We start from the raw sequence: 23,223 nt of genomic DNA, 5'->3' as shown, positions 1-23,223 counted from the left end.
GCTTTTGGAATGTCACCACTTGCCCATGATACATAAGAGATGGTAATATTTAAGGTGACTATCTCTAAGGTGGTATCTGAATGGTATCTCTAGGAGTTCTCAAAGAGCAGTGCTTTTGTGGGTCATCAGGAGACATCCAGACACCCACTTTCCCAAAAGTTTCTTAGTGGCATCACACTGATTGTTAATGTTATAGTCCAGCCCTCTTGTTGCCCGAGAAACCTGGTTTGTTACCATCTGTTGCCAGAGTCCCATGGAGAGTGACTCTGCCTCATGTGGGTCAACTCACATCCCCAAATCTTTAGTGAACATTCAGTGTAGACTGAATGACTATCTCAAGCTGAACAATCTCTTGTTTCTCTATGTACACTGTGACATTTTTTTTTTTAAAGATTTTATTTGAGAGAGAGACAGTGAGAGAGAGCATGAGAGGGGAAGTCAGAGGAAGGAGCAGACTCCCCTTGGAGCTGGGAGCCCAATATGGGACTCGATCCCGAGACTCTGGGATCATGACCTGAGCCAAAGGCAGTTGCTTAACCAAATGAGCCACCCAGGGGCCCTACACTGTGACATTTTAATAAGAAACAGAGTAACATGGAGGACATTAGGAGAAGGAAAGGAAAAGTGAATTGGGGGAAACTGGAGGGGGAGATGAACCATGAGAGACTGTGGACTCTGAGAAACAAACTGAGGGTTTTGGAAGGCAGGGGGGCCTGGAGGATGGGTGAGCCTGGTGGTGGATATTAAGGAGGGCACATATTGTATGGATTAGAAAAGAAAAAAAAAAAAACCCAGAATTTTAAAAAGATGATAGGAGGCATGCCAGGAATTATTAAATTGTTCAGTGACAAAAGGCACTGATGATACCCTTGTGCCGTCATATCAGTCATAGGAATAATCTGGCCTGCGGACTGGAGATATTTAAAATCCAACAGGCGAGGAACTCCCCCTTGAAGATGCCAGTCTAAACACAGCTTCCATTTGCTGTGATACTCCTCTTCCTGTGCTTTCTGAACTGACCCATCCCCTTTCTGATGGGCACATTTTCACCTCTGCTCTTTAGAGCTGAATGCATGCCCTGTCAGCGTTCTCCTATCTTGTCTTGCAAACCATTTTGCTCCTTCAGGGACACCGTACATCTACTCTGATTCATTATGTGTGACCTTAGAGTTGAACTCTGAGAGCAGTCTTAACTCTAATGGTTTCACACGTCTCCGCTCTGCTCCCCCATTGTAGCCCTGATGATATGGGCAGATTTGTAAAAAGCCTTGCAGACCTTCATACATGCACGTACATTGTTTTCTTTTTCTTTTTTAAGTATTTCACTCAGTAGTCAAATTAATAGGGAACTGCTGGCAAAATTTGACTCTGACCGAGGAGTTAATTTTTATTTGTACCAAACAATAGGGTGATGTTATTTAAATGCTTTAAAGAGTTTTTATTTAATCATTTGCAGTAACTGATTGTTGCCCACAGATTTCTGTATCCAGTAATCTGTATTTCTCTCTATCCAGTAATATCCTGTTGTTTCAGCTGCTAATTTGAATGTGATTGGTAGGTATTTTAAAACTCAATCCAGTATTCATCTGTTTGGTTTCTTAAATTCCACATATGAGCGAAATCATATGGTATTTGTCTTTCTCTGACTGACTGATTTTGCTCATCGTAATGCCCAGTAGCTCCATTCTGCAAATGGCAAGATCTCATTCTTTTTGATGGCTGTAGAGAAAAAACTGAGGGCTGCTAGTGGGCGTTGGGCTAGCTGGGTAATGGGCATTAAGGCGGGCACTTGTGATAAGCACTGCGTGATATAAGTGATGAATCACTGAATTCTATTCCTGAAACCAATATTACACTGTATGTTAACTAACTAAAATTTAAATAAAAGCCTGAAACAAAATAAAAGATAATAAAATTCAATCCAGTAGCCTAATTTTTAGAAACATTTTTCTAGACATTGTATTTAGTTTGTAGTATATATGGCATAAAGTAAGCCAAGACTTTTTTGAAATGTGAACACAGTGGTAATGGGCAATTGGCCAAAAAAAGGTTGGTTTGATCTTGGATTTGATCTTAGTACTTTGATGCTGGTTCTCCAGCTCAGGAAGCTGAAGTGTTGTCCAAAGGTGTCAACTGCTTAACCTTGTCCCCTGCTAGTCTTTCTGAAGCCACTTTCATCAGAGTTCTGCCTGGCTTTTACTTTACAGGGTAGAATCAACAACATGAAGTATAGGACAATGAATTTTACTTTTTTCTTTGTTTAGAACATCTTATCTACAAACAACATTGGAAGTTTTAAAAAAACATAAGCAGCCTCATTGAAGCAAACATTAAGTAGAAATTTATATTTTAGGAAAGGTTAATAATTGATTGCATTTGACATGTAGGTTATCAAGCTCTTCTTAGGCATGGCAGAACTTTGCTCACCTCATACTGATATCCTTAAAATATGAAAGTGGTTTTATGTTTTCTGATACTTCAAATTAGCTGTGGCTTCCTTCCCACTGCCTCTCTTTCTGTGTATATTTAATTTCTAAAGCCTCTATGTTTCTTATACTGGCAAGGCATGTTTGTAAATGTCAGGTTATCCCCTCAGTATTCCTATTTCTAGTTCTAGCTGTTTCATCTTGGAGCCTTTAGGCTCTAGATGGGACTTCTACCACAGTAAACTAGATCTTATCCCATGTGGGCCTTGCAAGAGGCTAGCTAGCTCAGGCTGCTCCCTGCTCCCAAAGAAACCCAGTCCTAGGGTAGAGTGGGCATAGCTGAGGTAGCCCTGTCTTTCGGGATTCTCAAATTCGGTGCCTGCATCCCCAAGTCCATTTAAACACCTCCTGATGTACCTCCTGTTTCCGTCTAGTAATATGGGAGGAGGCTGAGTGATGGGGAAGAAAGACGTAGAAGACCTCAGTTTTAATCCTAAACTAAATTTTAAATCCTTAAAATATGGGCACATCCCTATAATCCACAGAGGCCTCAGATTCTTCCTTCTTTTTTTTTTAATCTTTAAGCATACATTTGTTTTATAGACAAAAATAACTTTAATAACAAACATGAAGAAAGCTTTGAAACAATGTGATAAGAGAGTCTCCAGGTGTTAATGCATTTTCTTACCTTTAAAACAAGAGAGTGGACTAGATTAGAGTGAAAAACTCAAATGCCTCCAGGCTAGGTCAAACTGAGGCCAAGTGGAAAGGGCATCTTACTGCCTCTAAGGAGGTCAGCAGCTTCTTGGCCTTATTGTCATGGTAAGGAAATGCAGGACTAGTGGTTCTGTGTTTAACTTTTCAAGAGAATCTAGAAATCTGGATTTTTACATGAAAATTCATTATTTAAAATGTCCGCAATTAGTTCAAAATCTTGAGCAACACTGTGCAAGACCAAGCAAAACATGTCTATAAGGCAACTCTGCTCCCTAGGCCTTTGGTTAAGATGATGGCTAAAGTCTGTCTGAAAGAAATGGTTTTAGTGTCTGTTATTCTGACACTCTCTTCAAGGAGAACATACAGTGTCCTGGCTGTTGCCAGAAGTAGTGCAGAGAAGGAGGCTGGGTAGTTTGGTTGAAAGATGTGGTTTGAGGCCACCTGTGGGTGCCCAGAGGCTCACTCTCCTCCTCTAGGAAGGTACAGGAAACTGTGGGACTCCTGTATGATGCTAGCAGTGGTAGCCAGTGCCCAGAGCAGCTCCTTTTTACCATCTGATAGTATCAATTCTGTGCTGAAGCCCATGGAGTTGAAGTTGTGCCTCAGCTTTGCACCCAGCCTGGGGATGGGTGCCGTGGCAGAATCCTGGAGATGTGAGCAATTCCTCTTGGAAACAGAAAGGATTCGAGTTCTTTTTGTTTTGTTTTGTTTTTTCCACTTGGGACGGATGTCATCATTTAAGAAACTACCAACATAGATGGGACAGAATTCTTCTCCAATTCTGGTAGTATGGAATTAAGGAAAGAGAGCAAAGAGCAGCATGTTGATGTTGTAAGCACTGCTGAAGTGGCCCCAGGGAGCCAAAATACGGTCTGTCCCTAACCTGTGGTGTCACTAGAACAACGGGTGGAGAAATTAGAATGAATCATAGGTTCTTGCCAGTCATACAATCAGAGCATGCATTGGAAAAATGAATATTCATCAATTAGCCTATTTTTGCTAATCCAACAACTAAATCTCACCTGGGTCTCCTTTGTGAAGCTAATGAAAGCAGTAATCCCTCTTTCTAGAAAAATGCCCATCATAAAGTCTGGTTTCTGTTGGGACAATTCACCTCTGCCATCTTCATGTGAAAGCATCAATAGACTGGAAGAATGGTTGTGGTGGCGTTCCTATAAAACCTGGTAATCAAAAGCAGGCAGCAGGTCATATTTGAACTTCAGGCTATAGTTTGTCAACCCTGGGTTTAGAACATTGATAGCTGTCCTAGATTGGAGTACTAATCAGCAAATATGCACTTACATTCTCCTGCTCTTTGAGGGGAGCATACATGGTAGCTCTGCTGCCCTTGGGCATGGCCTTGAGGTATACTTTGGCTAATAGACTATGAACAGATAGCATGCATACAGAAATTTTAAGTGTATTTACATGATCTAGCTTGTTTCCTGTGCTCTTGCGGTGAAAAGAACATGACCCACACAGTCCTGATCCAAGGAGGAAGACGAAGATCAGACCTAGATCCAACACACAGTTTGAAGCCAAGTTCTTCTGCCTCCAGAAGCAGTTTCCCAGCTGGGCCCCCACTAGAACAGCTGAACTTCAGGCAACCTGTAGACCCGTGTGCTTGAGAATAAAGGTAGATTGTGTTAAGCCACTGAATTTTGTGGAGGTGTCAATATAACGTGATTGTAGAAGTAGCTGGCTAATATTATAGTTATTCATCTAGAGAAGAAGACATGAATCTCATTTTCAATAACTGAAGCAACAAAAGGAGATTCTTATCTCCTCACACAAATCCCAGAAAAAGATAAGGAGATGTTTTTCTTTTTAAAGAATAATTCTCCACCCTACTCCTCCTCCCCCATACTTTCCCTATGGTTGGATTAAATCTTGAATTACAGATTTAGGTTCTGGTGCATACAGCTAATCAATGCTTAACACCATCTTTAGAGAGGCTTGTTTTCCCTAAGCCAACCCCAGAGAAGTTGTCGGTACCAAGAACTGAATATTTAATACTTCCAAAATTATATCTGGAAGACTGTCTGAGCTCTTCCTTAGGGGGAAAAATAGTTGTAATCTTTTCAGAGAATGTTGAAAGCTGACTCTGTGCTAATCTTTGTGATAGATGGTAGAATTAACTTAGTTGACCAGTTGTATTGTTCCTCCTCTGTGGTAGTGCTCTATTGTAGTAGTCCACGGGGCACAGGAGTGTGCAAATCAAATTCAAGGCCTTCATGGAGCATAGTGACTAGCAGGAGAAACAGGCAAATAAATGGATAATTAGGGCACACTGTGGTAAGCAGTAGCAGAAGTGGCATATCCACAGTCCTAGGGGAACTTGGAGGAGATGTACTTGACCTTGCCTGGAGATTAGAATGTGGGGAGCATTTCACTGAACTCTTCCTGAAGGAATTCACAGTTGAATCTTTAGGGATTCAAACAGTGTTAGCATGAAGTCCTATGACCGTAGAGTAGAAAGGGGCTTTATATAGTATCCTTTTCTATACATTAAAAGGAAGCTCTCTCCCTTTTAGGATTTCCCTCTGTCCTAAATCTGATAGGAAGCTGCTCACAACAGTCTGTGCTTCGGGTAACTATTGTTGAAGGTATGCAAGTATCTGTAAATTCTAGCTAGTTAGCAATTGTGTGCATGCTCCTGAAAAATAGTGTAATGATTGTCATTTCTCAGGGCAGGTGTATATCATTGTATGATGTCAGGTTTTAGTTTGAAATAGCCTCAGATTTCTAGGGTTGGTGTTTTGCTTCGTTACCATTTTTTATTCATGAGGAGTAGGTTCAGGGAAGGAGGACTGGATGAGATTGAGAAAATGATCTAATTACCTTAGAAGTGATTTTCTTCCTAATTACAGTCCTGAGTTTCAGTTGTGAATTTATTGGATTGTCTATACAGTTTAGTAGACCAAAAATTTAAATTAATTTTTAAATATACTTGCTAATAGAATATTAGATTGGCTTAAAAACTACTTAGATTGCTTTTTCTTATGTAGAATGCAGGGCTACAGAAATATGTCTTTATTTATCCAGGTTGAAATTTAGAGATCAACTGCAGTATCTTTTTGAACTTTAAAATGTGTGTTTCACCACAGAAAAAACAGTTACATTCCTTTTTAGCTATTGTTCCAGAATTAACTCTTAGAAGCCTGGCAGATACTTTAGTGTTTTGAGAGCTTTGTTTTAAGGCAAACTGTACTGGGGAATATCCCACTGGTATTCCTTCCCCTAGAATGATAATGATCTCATTGAGAAATAAATTGTGTAGAAATGCTTCAATTTTTGGAAATTTGTATTTTATTTTATAAAGCACTGAATTGGACTCCTATTGAGCATTTCAGAATGTCCAAGGTGATGTTATCTACTGTCATCCAGATGTGTTGAGAAGGGAGGGAAGAGCCTTATAGAGTCCTGGGACATCTGTCCAGGACTATAACAATTTTACATTTTAATATAATCCTTCCTACTGTAAATACAATATGTGCAAAATAGGGAATCTGAAAATATGGAAAAGGTAAAAGTGCGGGGGGTTCTGATATCAGGCAAAGATAATCAGTACTAAGATTTGGTATGTTTCATAGATACATTCTTATAAAAATTTGGTTTTATTTTTACGAAGTTGTGAACGTACTCTGTGTTTTGTTTAATATTCAGATTTTAGTCAAGTTACTATTAAAACAGACATTTTTCTAAGTACTCATACTTTCTAAGTATTTATTTTAATGACTACTGTGGCTGTACTATGATTTATCTAATCCCTTGTTAGATATTTAGATTGTTTTCTAGTTGGAACTGTTATAGACGTATAATGATAAAGTGATAAAGTCTACTTCACATGTAGAGATATCATGTAGAGACATGTAGACAATATATGTGTATGTACATAGGCGTACAGCATTTTGAATATTCACAAATCAATACACTGCTGAAGCTACTACCTACATCAGTAGATTATCATTAAGTGGGCAGAGCCATGCTAGCACTACTCAGGCCAAGAAATGGAATTTGACCAAACTTGTGAGCTCTAGTTGCTATTCCCTCCCTCTTGCTTGAAGATAATCACTAAGCCAACCTCTAATGACATAGATTTGAAAATCCTCTTCTTATCTGGCCATTGCTGGTCACTGGCAAAAGCAAAGAGAACTAGTGCATGGTTCCTGGATCTAGACAAGAGTGGCACATGAGGGATGCCTGCGTGGCTCAGTTGCTTAAGGAGCTGCCTTCAGCTCAGGTCATGATCCCAGGGTCCTGGGATCGAGTCCCGCATTGGGCTCCTTGCTCAGCGGGGAGCCTGTTTCTCTCTCTGCCTCTACCTGCCGCTCTGCCTGCCTGTGTTCTCCCTATTTCTCTCCCTCTCTGACAAACAAACAAATAAATAAATAAGATCTAAAAAAAAAAAAAAGAGTGGCACATGAACTTTTGCTTGCATTCCCTTGGCCAAAGAAAGGCACATGAGGTCAATAGAGCCTGTGGTATAGAAACTCCGATGGGGAGAGGTGCTATAGGAGGGAAGCAGGAATGTTTGGCAAACAGTAATGCCATCTACCATACTGTTTTATGACTTCCCATCATTCATGAAGAGACCAGACCACTTAGGTGACTAATCTTTTAGTTGTACTGTAGAAGCACATCTTGGTCTTGGTTGGAGAAGGGGGTTCCTGGATCTCTAGATAGAGCTGTAGCTTGTGTAATTAGCACAGAGGTATTTGGAGAATGCTGAACTTTAGAAGTGTGTATACTTCTTTTCCAAGAAGAGACCTGGAAACATGCTTATTCATTATGAGGTGATGAGGAAATGCTAAAGTCAGTTTATTAGATACTTTCTTTGGTGGAAAGCAGTTCCTCTTCAGGAAACACGTTTTTCCTGTCTTGTTTACACATTCTGGTTATGAACTCTCTGGGGAGCTTTCAGGAAATGGATTCCTGGTTCAGGAGTAATGACAAGAGTTGGAGAGGTTTTCTCTAGGGCCCAGCAAAGGAACTGGCCTTCAGGTTATCACTGAGACCTTTCTTGATGTGGTTAGCATTCTGTCTTCTGTCTTTAATTCTGTAAATTGCGTTCTTCTTTATTTCATTCAGAAATGAATGAAATAAAGCTCTTTTATAATATTGATAACATCAAGAATTGCTTCTCATTTCACTTTCTCTTCATGTCTTCATCAGAAAAATGTCTTCAGTTAAGACACTGTTTCTCAGAGAAACAGTTGTCTAGTAGGGGGGTGGCATGGTGGTCTTAGGTGAGCTCTGATTTAACACAAAACTCTCTTCTCTCTAGGGATGGTGAAGTTGGAGAAAGGCTTCTTTAACCCTCCTCCAGGATGAACCCCCTGCAAGAAGACATGGAGAACGCTCTCACAGGGAGTCAGAGCTCTCACGCTTCTTTGCGCGATGTTCATTCCATCAACCCCACACACCTCATGGCCAGGATCGAGTCTTATGAAGGAAGGGAAAAGAAAGGGATATCTGATGTCAGGAGGACTTTCTGTTTGTTTGTCACCTTTGACCTCTTATTTGTAACATTACTCTGGATAATAGAGTTAAATGTAAGTGGTTTTCCCCATGGCTCTACATAAGAATTGTTTCCAGACACAAACAATTTTATTTTTCTCATCATTTCTTTCTTTAGTGAAAACTGTCTTTTTTCCAGAGGGAGTAATATTGCTCTTTTCCAGATGATTTTGACTTTTCTTGTTCTGTACTGTCATGTTTTAAAGCAGAGCCTGTTCATTTAAAACTCACTTTGGAATTTGAATTCACAGTATTTTGCTCTATATCAGGAGTTAACAAACTATAGCCTGGGGCCCAAATTCAGCTGGCCTGTTTTTATACAGTTTCATTGGAACACAGCCCAGCCCTTACTGTTTGCCTGTTGTTTATGGCTGTCTTTTGTGCTAAGTGGTTGAGTTGAATATTGGGCCACAAAGGCAAAAGTATTTATTTCCTGGCCCTTTTCTTGCCTCTGGAATACGTTTTAGATGTTACATTTACTTTTCTAATCCCCATGTTTAAGATTTTCCATACATGTATTCTTTACTTTTTCACAAAGAGATAATTAATATGTTATTGAAAAAATGTTCTAGAACCATTCGGAGGTTTGTCCCCTTCTCATCGAGTCTTTGCGGTTATATTGCCAAATAAAATTATCTAGACCAGTAAGTACTGTCCAATGGCAATATAATGTAAGCCTCGTAGATGATTAAGTTCTCTAGTTGCTATATTAATAAATGTAAAAATAAACAGATAAAATACATTTTAATAATATATTTTATTTAACCCAGTATGTCTGTTTGCCCCTAAAACCTTGGCTCTGTTTATATTCCTTACCAACAAATAGGTAACTCTTCCAGAATGCTTCTCTCACAAGGAAGAATTGTTTAAAATCAAACAAGCCAGTGATAGGACACATTAATTTAGAGTATCTCTTTTTATTATTTGTTCCACATGTATACATTAAAGACAATATTTAAATTAATGTATTTTTCAAAGGAGTAAGATGTTTTCCAAAATTGAAAACTAGTTTCGAATCTGATCCATCATTTAACAGGAAAGCACAGTAGCAGTTTTCAGGGAGCTCACGTAAAAGTTATTTAAATAACAGCACAAAATCAAAGTATTTATTGATTTACCACTAATATCACTCCCTGCTTTTAAGTGATGGAAATCATGGGGGTAGAACTGTGGTGGGGTTCATGGATCACACTCTCACTTCCCCCCCTTTCTTACTGCTTCAACAAAATTGAAATGGAAGTGAAGTGGACTGCACGCTGTTCTTATGCATCAGAGGGGATCAGTGTTCATCTGTGTGCAACATGTTATACATGAAAAATCACCAGACCTAGCAATTAAGAAATAAAAATTAATTTCTGTTTAATTTTTTATTGAAATATAATGACCAGTGTTATCACAGTTTCAGGTATATAACATGAGTCAGCGTTCCTCTGCATTACTCAGGGCCTGTAATCAGTGTGGTCATCATCTGTCTCCAAGGAACCTTATTGCTGTCTTGCTGACTGTATTTCCTGTGCTGTACTTTTTATCTCTGTGATTTACATACTTTATAACTGGAAGTTTATATCTCTTAATCCCCTCTATCTGTTTCACTCATCACCCTACCCAACCGCTCCTCTGGCAACCATCAGTTTGTTCTCTGTATTTAAGAGTCTGCTTTTTGGTTGTCTCTTTTTACTTTTCGAAGATTTTATTTATTTATTTGAAAGAGAGAGACATAGAGAAAGAAGGAACACAAGCAGGGGGAGTGGGAGACAGAAAGCAGGCCTCCTGCGGAGCAGGGAGCCCAATATGGGGCTTGATCCCAGGAATCTGGGATCATGACCTGAGCCGCAAGCAGAGGCTTAATGACTAAGCCATCCAGGCACCCCGGTTTGTCTCTTTTTTGTTTGTTCATTTGTCTTATTTCATAAATTTCACATGTGAGTGAGATCACTTAGTATTTGTCTTTCTCTGAGTGACTTAATTTCACTTAGCATAAAATAACGTCTGGGTCCATCCACATTGTTGCAGATGGCAGGATCACATTCTTTTTTATGGCTAATACTGTATTTGTGCATGGACGCATGTATGTGTGTATATAACATATCCATTCATCTGCTGATGGACATATCCATATCTTGGCTATTGTACAATGCTGCAGTAAACACAGGTATACATATATCTTTTCAAATTGCCCCAGTTGTAAAATAAAAAGATCATACAAGAACATATGATCTTGGAGTGCCTGGGTGGCTCAGTGGGTTGAGACTCTACCTTCAGCTCAGGTCATGATCTCAGGGTCCTGGGATCAAGCCCCATGTTGGGCTCTCTGTTCAAGGGGGAGCCTCCTCCCCCTTCCCCGCCTGCCTCTCTGCTACTTGTGATTTCTTTCTCTGTCAGATAAATAAAATCTTAAAAAAAAAGAATATGTGATCTTTAGGATAGCACATCTTGTCTTTTTTTAGCAAGCTTTTATTTTTTTATTTTTAAATTTTTTTTAAGAATTGTGGTCTCTCTATAAATCTCTAATTACTCAAATCCATTGTTCTTTTTTCATATCTATCTATACATTTACTGAGTCCCAGGGCATAGGCTTCAGATTCAGGTATGGCAGGTTCCACAGAAAAATCATATGAGAGTTGAAGTTTAGCTGAGGAGATAGAATGCATATACTGCCTTGTGGCGTTGGTCTTGAAAAGAGAAAAGAAATAGCACAAACGGTGTTTAGGTCTTCAGAAGAGTAATGGAACCCAGCTGTACTATGCAATTATAACTGTAACTAAAATATTTTGTCTTCATATGTGACTTCCACATTAGCCAATTTTCCTCCTTGCTTCAAGGAAACAAGATGCCGAGGCCAAAAATGAAGACACGTCCTTGATTAATTTGGGTGTTTCTTTTGTATTTCTCACACTCCATATCCAGTTGAAAAGTAAGCCCTGTCAGATATGCCTGCTAAATGTATCCAAAATGTGACCTCTCCTCTCCATTTCTACAGTTGCCCCTTCAACCCAGCCGGTGTTATCGCTCCTCCAAGCTACTCTACCAGAGGCCCAACTAGTTGGCCTGCTTCCATGCTTGCCCTCCTAGTATCCGTTCTCCTCATAGAAGCCAGAGGAATGTTTCTTTATTTCTTCATTTTAAAGATTTTATTTATTTATTTAACAGAGGGAGACACACAGCAAGAGAGGGAACACAAGCAGGGGGGTGGGAGAGGGAGAAGTAGGCTTCCCAATGAGCAGGGATCCCTGTGTCGGTCTTGATCCCAGGACCCTGGGATCATGACCTGAGCCAAAGGCAGACACTTGATGAATGAGCCACCCTGGCGCCCTCTAGAGGGACTTCTAAAAGTAAAAACAAATCAGGTAGTTCTTTCTATTTATAACCCTTCACTGCCCTAGCAGGGCACTTTGAATAAAAATTGCCTAACTGGGCTTGTATAGCTCCAAGAAGCCTGTCCAGACTTCCTTCCCCACTCTCTGTTCCCAGCCTACTCAGATCATCCCAGACTTGCCTCCTGGTCTCACAATGGAACAAGATGCCTTCAGTCTTGGACCTTCATATGAGTTGTTCCTTCTTCACGAAATGGTTCATTTCCTTTATCTTGATGCAGAGTCTGACTCCTTATCATGCTGGTGTCTGTCAGTTTAAATATCACCACGGGGAAGGCTTCCATTTACCACCGGTCCCAGAGCAGTCGACCCTTACTCAGTCTGTCCCACTGTCCTGTTTTGTTCTCTGTAGAGCACTTATTTTCTTGTTTGTCATCTCTCCTTGCTAGAATGTAAGTTCCAGAAAGACAGAGATATGGTTTTGTTTACTAAAGATTAAGAATTTATTGTATTTAGGATCATACTTGACAATAAGTGTTCAGCAAATACTTGGTGAATCGATAAAGATCTTGTGGCAGTGGTTTACCAGTTGGATTACATTAGGGACAGATTGGCTCTGAAGCTATGAAAGAAATCCCATGTAAGGTAGTAGGAATAGAAAGGAAAAAACTGATTTGAGAGACATACTCATAAAAAAAAAGTATGCTGATAGACTTACAGATATGCTGATTTTATTATCCCTCATGTCCAGAAACGACTCTTAAGATTTCTAATGATGGACGGTAGAAGAATCGGCGAGCTCTGTCAGAACTGTGAGAAGAGGTTCCATATGAAACTAAAGATGAGTCTATGGGGTACATTTTGAGACAAAGATTTTGAAATAAGGAATTTAGAGTACAAGTTGGAGGTAGAGATGTAGATTTTAGATTTCTCTATTTAAAGGTAACAAAATCAGAGTCTTTTATTTTATTATTTTTTTAAAGATTTATTTATTTTAGAGAAGGAAAGAGTGGGAGAGCACGAGTGGGGGGGAGGGGCAGAGTGAGAGGGAGAATCCCAAGCAGACTCCATGCTGGGGGTGGAGCCTGATGTGGGGAGCCGAAACCAAGAGTTGGTTGCTTAACTGACTGAGCCCCCAGGTGACCCCTGCCCCCAGTCAGTGTTTTTTAAAGTACAGATGTCATAGAAACCCTTTTTCTACTGGCTGTTTATTAAAGACTGTATCAGCAGGTTCATTTTGGTTCTCTCAGCTAGGAGGGTAGTCTCTGTGCCTTAGAGAACTCCTCTTTGCTATAAATCATTTGGAATAATCATTTTTTAAAAAGATTTTATTTATTTATTTGAGAGAGAGCATGAGAGGGGAGGTCAGCAGGAGAAGCAGACTCCCCATGGAGCTAGGATTCTGATGTGGGACCCAATCCTAGGACTCTGGGATCATGACCTGAGCTGAAGGCAGCTGCCCAACCAACTGAGCCACCCAGGTGCTCTGGAATAATCATTCTTTTAATATTTTAGTGCTAAGTTTTCTTAGTCTGGAGAGACACAGTGAGAAGACTACATTGGTTTTCTCTTTGCTCCCAAGTTTTCCATTCTATTTTCTTGTAAAGATCTGTGTTCAACCAGGTCAGTGGGCAATCTGCAGAAATTACGCAGAAATCTAAACCTCCTTAAGGGAGTTTTAAAGTACCCGATGGTGTTTATGGCGTACTTTCATTTGAATAACAAATGCAAATACTTTTAAAGTTTTCCTAGCCAAGAGGATCCTTTTTCTTTGTTGGAACTTTAACTCTAGTTTGACCAGTTAGCAAACCTTGCAAAGATGTTCTCTATTAATTTTCTCCGCCTTTATCCAGGTCTTGGGTCCACCGCCCTTCACTTTGTCCTTTTTCAGATCATGTCCATCAGTTTGCCAGGACAAACAATGTCTGTACTCCAGACTGGAAATGAGAATTTACGTCATGTTTCCTAATCCACGGACCCTAACAATTCTAGTGTCTGCTTGGGTGCTGCCTTAGCTGTCAGACACACATTCCATTACTTGATTAAAAAAAAAATGTTTTCTGTAAGTGTGTAATATGTAGAGTTCTGAACTTGCTCACTTAAAAGTCATCTTGATAGGAGAATTGGGAGAGGAGAGAAAGTTTGTCATCTTAGGTCTGATTTTCATCATTTAACTGTAACTTCTACACATATGATTATAGGTCTAGTCTGTCCCTCATTTCATTATCTATCAAATTAAATATCTATATGAAAGTTGATGAGAGTGCAGGATTTTCAAATGCCAGGAACAAATAAAAAAGAAAAACCAGGGAGAACATCTATACTTCTATCTTATGTCATTGACCTTTGCTAAGATCAGAGGAGCTGTTGGCCTTCCAGAGCTGAAACAGTGGAGTGTGGCCAGAGAGGGCAGAACTGGATGAATGTGAATTGTCTTCCTTAAAATTATACATTGGTTTGATTGAAGACTTTATCTTAGAAGAGAAAAAGTATCATTTTTTTAACATTTTTAGTTTGCCAAAATAGGAATGACAAACAAGGCATTGTTTCTCATGATGCACATGCATTTGTCGAATGAATGAATGAAGAATTGAAGTGGGAAATGCTCTTCTGGCATTTTTCTGTCTGAGTTAGGAGTGTGTCAGTTTTCTCCTATTTCAACATTCCAGGGTTCTGAGAAGGTAGGCAGAAGAGTGCTTCCGATACCTTATTTGTATGTTTTCTTGTATTGTTTTCCCATATGAATCTCATTTTTACTTCTCACTCTGCTTCCCAGGTGAATGGAGGCATTGAGAACACATTAGAGAAGGAGGTGGTGCAGTATGACTACTACTCCTCTTATTTTGATATATTCGTAAGTATTTCCTGTTTTACTTTTCATTTCAGATAGGATTCATCTGTAACCCCCAGGCAAATTTCCTCTGAACAGATTGCACATTCTATGCCATTCTCTTTCCCTCACTGGAACACGGGCCTTCCTTTCCCCTCAGTTTCTGGCCCAGTCAGTGTACTTGCGCTCTCTTTATAAGGAATTGTCTGGTCACAGGAAAGAAGGGCATGATTAACGAGAGATAAGAAAAGGCAGCATAAGGAGCCATTCTGCTTTTCTTGACGGAGAGCCTTCATTCTTTTCATAGAAGCCAGCGACATACCCTAATCTCTAACAGGAAAATTCCCCATTTTACATAATAACATGAAGAAAATGCCATTCCTTTTCTGCCTTGAGATAGATTTGTGAGTGATAATAATGATACTATGTTACATTTTTCGGTAATTGGAGTTCTTGAGGAAAATGAGCTGTTGGGAATCCTGGGCAACACCAGCCAGTTGTAGAATTGCAAAGATTCAATTCTCTGTCGATGAGGCCTTCATTTCATTCAAAGGAATGCTTACAGTCTTTCTAGGACATACTGTGACTCTCACTGGGCTTGGTACACCTCCCTGGTATTTTCTTTATAGTTTATGGTGTAAGTAAATCAGATCCTAACATTGTGTTAGATGCAGTATGGGCAATATTCACAGTGAATTCTTCCAAATTCATTTTACCTACTTGTTTTATTACTTTTAGAATCGTTATGCATAATGGTTAGGAAGAGCAGGACACTTAAAGTCAGAAAAACCTGGGTTTGATTCACAACGTTATCACTGTTTGTATGTCTTTAATATATTGGGCCTAAACTTCAGTTTTTTTGTATGTATGTATGTTTTTTTGTATGTAAAATGTTGTCATCCTAGTTCTTAAAAGTAAATGAAATAATGCATGGAAAACATTTGCCCAATGAGCAATGAGCTCAGAGAACCATCCTCAGTTACTACCATCATCATTATTTTTGGTTGAGAATTTTAATAATTGAGTAATTATATTTTTGGTGGTTTTCAAACTACACTAGAAAGGCTTTTTTGTTGTTTTATTTCTGAAGGGACCTGCAGAATTGTGTATGGAGAAGGAGGTAGGCCTCCTAATAAGTAGAGGTTAGGGTTCCCTTTCATCAGCCTTGTGTAACCCAGGTAGTTTTGTTTTAATCTGTACAGTCTGTTTCCAGTAAGATTGTGTTGAACAGGTGTTTGGTTGCTGCAGAATATTTAGAGAACCGCTAATATAATTTAATCCCCTCATTTTTCCAGATGAGGAAATTGAGATTCTTTGGTGCTGTGTCTCGACCCACCCAGGTCATTGAAGTTGGGGGCAGAGCATGTTAGATCCCATTTCTTTCTCCTAAAACTATTGACATATAATAGCAAGATGGATTTCTCTTTTTTTCTCTTCTTTCTCTTGCTGAATTTATCTTAAAATAGCCTCAGCCAAGAAACCAGGCTAATCTACCAGCCAGATCTCTGAGGGTTGTCTGTCCTTTATGCTGGAGAAGTCAGTGGTAATGGCCAAATAGGCAGGGCCCATTAGTTTAGACTAGAAGGACTGGCATGCCTGGCCTGGGAAATGGACACAGCCTCCAGGAAACCTTGGGGCCTGGGAGACTTTGAGATAGAGGGCTGATGAAGACCCTTTTTGCCAAACCCAGAATGCAGGGATAGAGCTGGAATGAATAGAGAGGCTAAACAGTTTGCAGACTGTTGGAAAACACATTTTTTTTTTTAAAGATTTTATTTATTTATTTGACAAAGAGAGATCACAAGTGGATGGGGAGGCAGGCAGAGAGAGAGAGATAGAGGGAAGCAGGCTCCCTGCTGAGCAGAGAGCCCGATGCCGGACTCGATCCCAGGACCCTAAGATCATGACCTGAGCCAAAGGCAGCGGCTTAACGCACTGAGCCACCCAGGCGCCCTGGAAAACACATTTTTAATGAAAACAGCAAATTAAAAACAAAGCGTAACTTGTGACCTTCATTTACATAAAAGAATTGTAGTATAGTTCTCTGGTCAGTGGCCTCGAAAAGACTGTCAGCCTCCAGCCTTCCGGCAGAATTGATTAGTGAGGAACTTTTGGCAGACCCCTGCCCTCAGGCACTGCTCAAGAGTCACCTGACTTCTCCCTGCTCACAGTAGGCATGCCTTCCAAAGGGAAAATGGGTAAAATCTTATTCTATGTGTATTTTTTTTAAATTTTATTTATTTGACAGAGTGAAATCACAAATAGGCAGAGAGGCAGACAGGGGGGGGGGGGGAGAGAAAACAGGCTCCCTGGGGAGCAGAGAGTCCAACGCGGGGCTCGATCCCAGGACCCTGGGATCATGACCTGAGCTGAAGGCAGAGGCTTTAACCCACTGAGCCACCCAGGCGCCCCTCTATGTGTATTTCTTAAATGATGAGAATTACGAAGACAGTTGTGATGTAGTGGCTCAGTAGAGTCTGGCGGCTAGGGTTCAAGTCCTCTTCTTCCTCTCTAAGGAGTTGTGTGACCTTGTACACTATTTCTACCACCTTCTGTGTATAATGGGATTAAGACAGTAGCTGATGCATGGGATTGTTAAGGAAGGGATTACATGGGATAATAATACACATAAAGGATTTCACAAAAGTCCCAGAGCCACCCTGAATAACCGGGTGGTAGTTACTTGGATAGAACTGTCCCAATAACCCCAAAACCTAGAGCTCTGCAGTGGACTTTACTAAGAACCTGGTATCTTCCAAAGGTGTTTATACCAGGAGTGGAAAAGTCAACTTTCAGAACATTTTCTCCAGTCTTAAAAGGATATCAGAAATATATGTGCACTCAAACAGAAAGGAAAAATAAAACATGTAATTATATATTCTTGTGTTGCTAATGGGACGTGAATTTGAATTCTCATTTGGGCAGTACTGCATAGATTCTCAAGCAGAGATCCAAATATGGGTCTACAGCCCAGTGCCCATCTCAAGTTAAATTAGAATAGTAAAGACGCTCTGTTGAGTTCTTCATAAAACTCAGTTATTTGATACTTGTATCTCTTTTTAAAAACTTACCTTGTCTTTTTTTTTTTTTTTTTAATGTAGCTCTTGGCAGTTTTTCGATTTAAAGTGTTAATACTTGCATATGCTGTATGCAGACTGCGCCACTGGTGGGCCATAGCGGTGAGTATGTCTGTGTGGCTGGTTCATCCCGTCCAATGCTGGTGGCCCAGGCCTGCTCACAGCAGGGACAGGCTGGGAGAAAATGCGCTTTTCCTCTGGGTTGAACTCTGCTAGCTTTTCCTGAGTCCCCTGCCTCCACCCTTCAGGAGGTTCGATGCGCTGGGGTGGTGGTGATTCCAGAGGTGTGAGTAACTAGCTTCGCCTTGGTGGACTCTGAGCCGGATGAAGAACGTAGAGCCCCAGCAGTGATTCTTGGCCAAGCACCAGCACACCCTCTGCCTCATTTTGCAAATGAGTGGTGAAATCAGCCCTGGTGCACAAAGATACTTAGAAAATTTCCCCTTTGGTTGAAACTGCTTGGTAATTTTTCACGACTTGTTCTCTGCTTATTTTGATAATTGGCTTTCTTGCTATTTTATCCCCTCCCTTCAATATTAAAGGGAAAAGTTCCATGTTCCTTTTAGTTGTTGCCTTCAGACTTCTTGAAGGCAGTGACATTTTAATTTTTTTTAAATACTTTAATTTTTTTGACAGAGAGAGAGAGAGAGAGACAGATCACAAGTAGGCAGAGAGGCAGGCGGAGGAGGAGAAGCGGGCGGTCTGCTCGGAGCAGGCTCCCTGGCGAGCAGTGAGCCCGATGTAGGGCTCGATCTCAGGACCCTGAGACCATGACCTGAGCCAAAAGCAGAGGCTCAATCCACTGAGCCACCCAGGTGCCCGGGCAGTGGCATTTTTAAAGATTTATTTACTTTAGAGACACAGAGAGAGAGGGAATGCAGGGAGGGGGGAGAGAGAGAGAGAGAGAACCTGAAGCAGATTCCCAGTTGAGTGCTGAGCTGGACACTGATCTTGATCTCTCCACCCTGAGATCAGGACCTGAACTGAAACCAAGGTTTGGACACTTAACTGACTGAGCCACCCAGAAGCCCCGAAGGCAGTGGTGTTTTTGCTCATCTCTGTTTCTTGGATCTGACACGGAGCTTGGCACCTGCTCTTCACTGTCAGTAAATATTAACTGGTTAAAAGAAGAATTATAAGCCATTCTGCCTCAATTATTTTTGCCATTTTCACAGATGTCTGAACACTCACCCTTTGGAGCACTCTGATAAGGCAGGTGTATGGGGAGGAATGCTGAACTCCCCCAGCTGGAGAGACCTGTTTAGGAGTGCCTGTAGACCTGCTCCTGGAGTGAGGCCTTGGGGTGTGTGTGGGGGCCCGCATGGCTTGCCCAGCTGGGGACAGACTCCCTTCTAAGAGGGACAGACTCCCTTCTAAGACACAGTCCACCAGGAGCTGCACTGGCCTGGGGCATCTCTCCCGAGCACCCACAGTATCATGGGACTGACATCGGACCATCAGCTGAGCCCCATGCTAATGTGTCTCAGCTGTAGGCTGACGGTGTTAGCCAGACTTGATTCCCTTTCCTGAATACATTTTTGCTGATAACCAACTGCTGTGATTGTCCGTTCCCAGTTTTCTACAGCCATCCCATTTAAGACGTTCTACTCCAGATCTCCTTAATGTACACTAGTGTTTGTCAGACTGTCAGTCTCAGTATTTGTTTCAGAGGAGAGAGTGACTTTCAGTGAAAGTCTGAACTTTTTAGGAAGTATGTTCAATATCTATTTTAAATTTTTTTGAAGATTTTATTTATCAGAGAGGAAGAGAGAGAGAACACACAGCCGGAGGAGCAGCAGGCAGAGGGAGAGGGAGAAGCAGACTCCCCACTTAGCAGGGAGCCCGATGCGGCATTTGATCCCAGGACCCTGGGATATAACTGAGCCGAAGGCAGACACTTAACTGACTGAGCCACCCAGGCATCCCAAGTATCTTCAATATCTAAACCAAGTTATGAAGCGATGAATCATGATTAGCACATCCATTTGATTATTTTTGATTTTTCGTTTTAAAAACATTCACAGTGAGGGATCAGGCAACTGGAAGGAGGACTCACCTAGTACCTGAAAAGGTACTAAATGTCAGCCTATAAAGTTAATGAGTGTCGGAATGTAAAATGCCTCCTCTTCCAGAGAGCTTACTTTGACTGGGGGGTGTGTGTGTGCGCACGCTGTGAATTGCTAACAAATACTGACTCTGCAGCTGTCTTAATACGTACAGAGCTTCACATTCGATGTCCCCCCAACCCCATGCTGTGAGTCGGGCTACTGTCGGCATCACTCCAGACAGCATTCCTGTTACTAGGAGTCCTAGCTGGTGGATGGAGGGACAAGGCCCAGGTCCTGTGGGATGATCTCTGGGTCCCCAACCAGTAAGGGGAGTGCTGCCTCTACATTTCAGGGGTCCCTTCTGTGGGGAGACTGCCTTTGCCTGTTGCACCTTGTGGGGGACAAAACTTAGTTTGCCAACACACTAGCCTGCTGGACCCTGGGAGGAGGGAGAGCACCAGCAGCCAGGGAAGGATGGGGCACCACGGAGAAGCCCACGTAGGCCCAGTGCATGTTCAGGAGCTGGAGAGAGTGATGTGGGCAGGAGCCCAGCCTGGCAGAGCTTCTCCAGGCATTAGAAGCTTCTCACTCAGACAGGTGTCTTGGGAGCAGGTGCCTTCCCAATGTCAAATGTCTAATTCAAATGGTGCTTGATTATGTGTCTTTCAGTTGACAACAGCAGTGACCAGTGCCTTTTTACTCGCAAAGGTGATCCTCTCAAAGGTACAGCCTCCCACGTTTTCTTACAATTATCGTCTCTAATGGCGAAGCCTCGTTTTCCAGTGTGAGCTCCCGGTAACTGCATGTCCCTCTCCTCGTCACGTCTGTCCTTCCAGCTTTTCTCCCAAGGGGCTTTCGGCTACGTGCTGCCCATCATTTCATTTCTCCTTGCCTGGATTGAGACGTGGTTCCTGGATTTCAAAGTCTTACCTCAAGAGGCAGAAGAGGAAAACAGTAAGTGTTTCCCCAGGTTAGTCTCCTGAGAGTGGTTAGGGAGCAGGCCAGAAGGAAGATTCTGGTAGTCATGATTTGAACAGAGCTTAGCTTTTTGCCAAGACTTCTTTTTAATGTAATGATAGCAGCATTTTATTTTGGTTAACCTTGCCAAGAAGCTCCCAGAATTGTGCCATCATCCCCAGCAACTCAATCTCTTCTCTTCTAGGACTCCTGATAGTTCAGGATGCTTCAGAGAGGGCAGCACTTATACCTGGTGGTCTTTCAGATGGTCAGTTTTATTCTCCTCCTGAATCTGAAGCAGGTAAAATAATGTGATTATCGTTTGTGTTTTCATCCATCACTCAATAGCTCGACCCTCCCTCCTTTTCCTTTCCCTCACCTACTCTTAGAACCTGAGCAGACTTGAACACAGCAGGCGTTGAGACATGGCCTTGCTGTGGGACCTGTGGTGAGACCCAGAGTGTAAAATAAATGTAACCGAGGGCCACAGACCCTGTGATGTGTGATCTGCATCTCAGAAGACAGAGCAGGGGAAGGGTCTTGATGCTCTCCTACTCCCTGTCATCCCCTCACCTGACCATCCTCCGACACCCCCTGTGTGAGGCGGGAGCGCTGTCCTCCAGGTTGCCCGAGACAGAGACCAGAGCCTCCATGGGGAGCTGCCCTTTCTCAGGCCCCCATCCCACTGGTCACCTGCCATTTCCATCCTCTGTGTTCCTGCCTCCTGTGTCTCCTGCTTTGTACCACGTCCTGTCTCCCCCACCTTCCATCCAGCTCTTCCTGCTGTGGTTCCTGCACCAGCTCCTGTCTCCCTGCCTCAGTCAGCCTCTCCCCGCCCCACCAGAGTGCCATGGGACATAGAACACTGCATTGTTCCATGAGTTCCTCAATCCACTCTAGGAGCCTATTTCAGAGATGAGCAGATTGAGGCATAGGAAAGGGAGTAATTGTGGAAGGCCATATAAAGAGTGAGAAGGGGAGCTCAGATTTGAACCCCGTCTCAGTGCTGGAGTCCACGCTCACAGCTAATCCATGTGGGGGCTCTCAGTATTTATGGAAATGTAACATTGATCCCATCTTCTTCTGTTCAAAATCCTTCAGTGGCAAAAAGGATAAGGGAAGTGATGGGTCCTTGGCCTGGCAGAAGCACCATTTGACCTCACTTACAGTAGTCCAACCTCCCCGTAGCCTCTTGTGTTCTCTTCTGAACTTTGTTGAAGACCTTGTGTGCCTAAACAAACCTTCAGGCCATTCGGCAGCTTGCTTTCTCTCTCCTTCACACTGTTGCTCTGTAGTCCTACTCTCCACTGCCAGGGGAGAAGGCTTCTCCCACCCCACCCCCACCCCCTGGCTGTTGGGAGGTGTTCTCTGCATTTCCTTAGGAACTCTCCCCAACGTTGTCCTGTGTGCTGGCTGCACTGCCCTCTGCACTGACCTGACCTGTTTCCACTACTGGGATAGTAAACTGAGTTAGAGACTGTGTTATGTTATTCCCAGCATTGACCCTAAGTACCCTAAGTAAGTAATGAAACACACACACACAATAGTAAAGCAGATTCCAGGCAGAAAGACTTAAAGATCAGAGGCATGGCCATGGCCATGGGACAGTGAGTCAGGAGAACTCTTAAGTAACTTGGTATTATGGACTCTTGCAGATTAAACCATGAAAGCACAGAGTTAGATAAGATACAGATGCAAGCTAGCAGAAGATCTCTTTTTCAGCCAACAGTAACTGAAATAAGTGTTAAACTTCTGCTTACCTCATAAGAGAATTATTTCCTTGAGTTTTTTTTTTTTTTTTGTCATAGGACTCCTTTTAAAAAAAGGAAGTTTACATTGTTGTTCATGCTTTCATATAGATTTTCTTTTTCTAAGAGTAATAAATGTTCTTAGTAGTAATGTATTTACTTAGTTAGAAGTTCAGAGGACCAGAATAGTAACAGGAGGAATACCACTTAGACATTCTTCCTCAAGCTTTCTAGTTCTGAATCTATGGTTGTCTTCCTGCCTCTGACTTTTACCCCCACCTAGTGGTGGTTGTTAGCATTACCATTTCGTTGGATCAAGGAGCTGAGCTAGAACAAACATTGTCGCGGTGTTGTGCTTTGTTCAAGACAAAATGCAGTTGAGTAGCAGGCAGAGAAGGAGTGTTCAAAATGACTGACTTTACTGTATTATATTTTCATTGTCTGACCATCAAGTTAGGAAGTTATTAAAATTGAAACTATTATTGGAATAAGGTTCCTACAACATAAGATTCGACTCTAAAGCACTGTGGGCTCTTTTGGCCAGTGGCTACAAATGAAACAGGACATCTGGGCTCCTGCTGCTCTG

General features: G+C 41.7%; 1 protein-coding gene across 6 annotated transcripts in view; it reads left to right on the top strand.

The window, feature by feature from the left end:
• Positions 1-23,223, top strand: part of STARD3NL (STARD3 N-terminal like) — a 53,709-nt gene that overhangs the window by 20,593 nt on the left and 9,893 nt on the right. For all 6 annotated transcript variants that reach the window (XM_004739495.3, XM_045089641.1, XM_045089640.1 and 3 more), the window contains 6 exons: positions 8,431-8,698; positions 14,754-14,831; positions 17,909-17,986; positions 20,602-20,655; positions 20,769-20,886; positions 21,095-21,190. In XM_004739495.3, coding sequence (XP_004739552.1) covers positions 8,474-8,698; positions 14,754-14,831; positions 17,909-17,986; positions 20,602-20,655; positions 20,769-20,886; positions 21,095-21,190 — 649 coding nt within the window. In that variant the 5' untranslated portion in view covers positions 8,431-8,473. The remainder of the gene's footprint in view (positions 1-8,430; positions 8,699-14,753; positions 14,832-17,908; positions 17,987-20,601; positions 20,656-20,768; positions 20,887-21,094; positions 21,191-23,223) is intronic.

Source organism: Mustela putorius, unplaced genomic scaffold (genome assembly GCF_011764305.1).
Source record: "Mustela putorius furo isolate JIRA1106 unplaced genomic scaffold, ASM1176430v1.1 tig00003845_pilon_pilon_pilon, whole genome shotgun sequence".
Taxonomy (NCBI): domain Eukaryota; kingdom Metazoa; phylum Chordata; class Mammalia; order Carnivora; family Mustelidae; genus Mustela; species Mustela putorius.
This window is presented reverse-complemented; position numbering and strand designations above follow the sequence as displayed.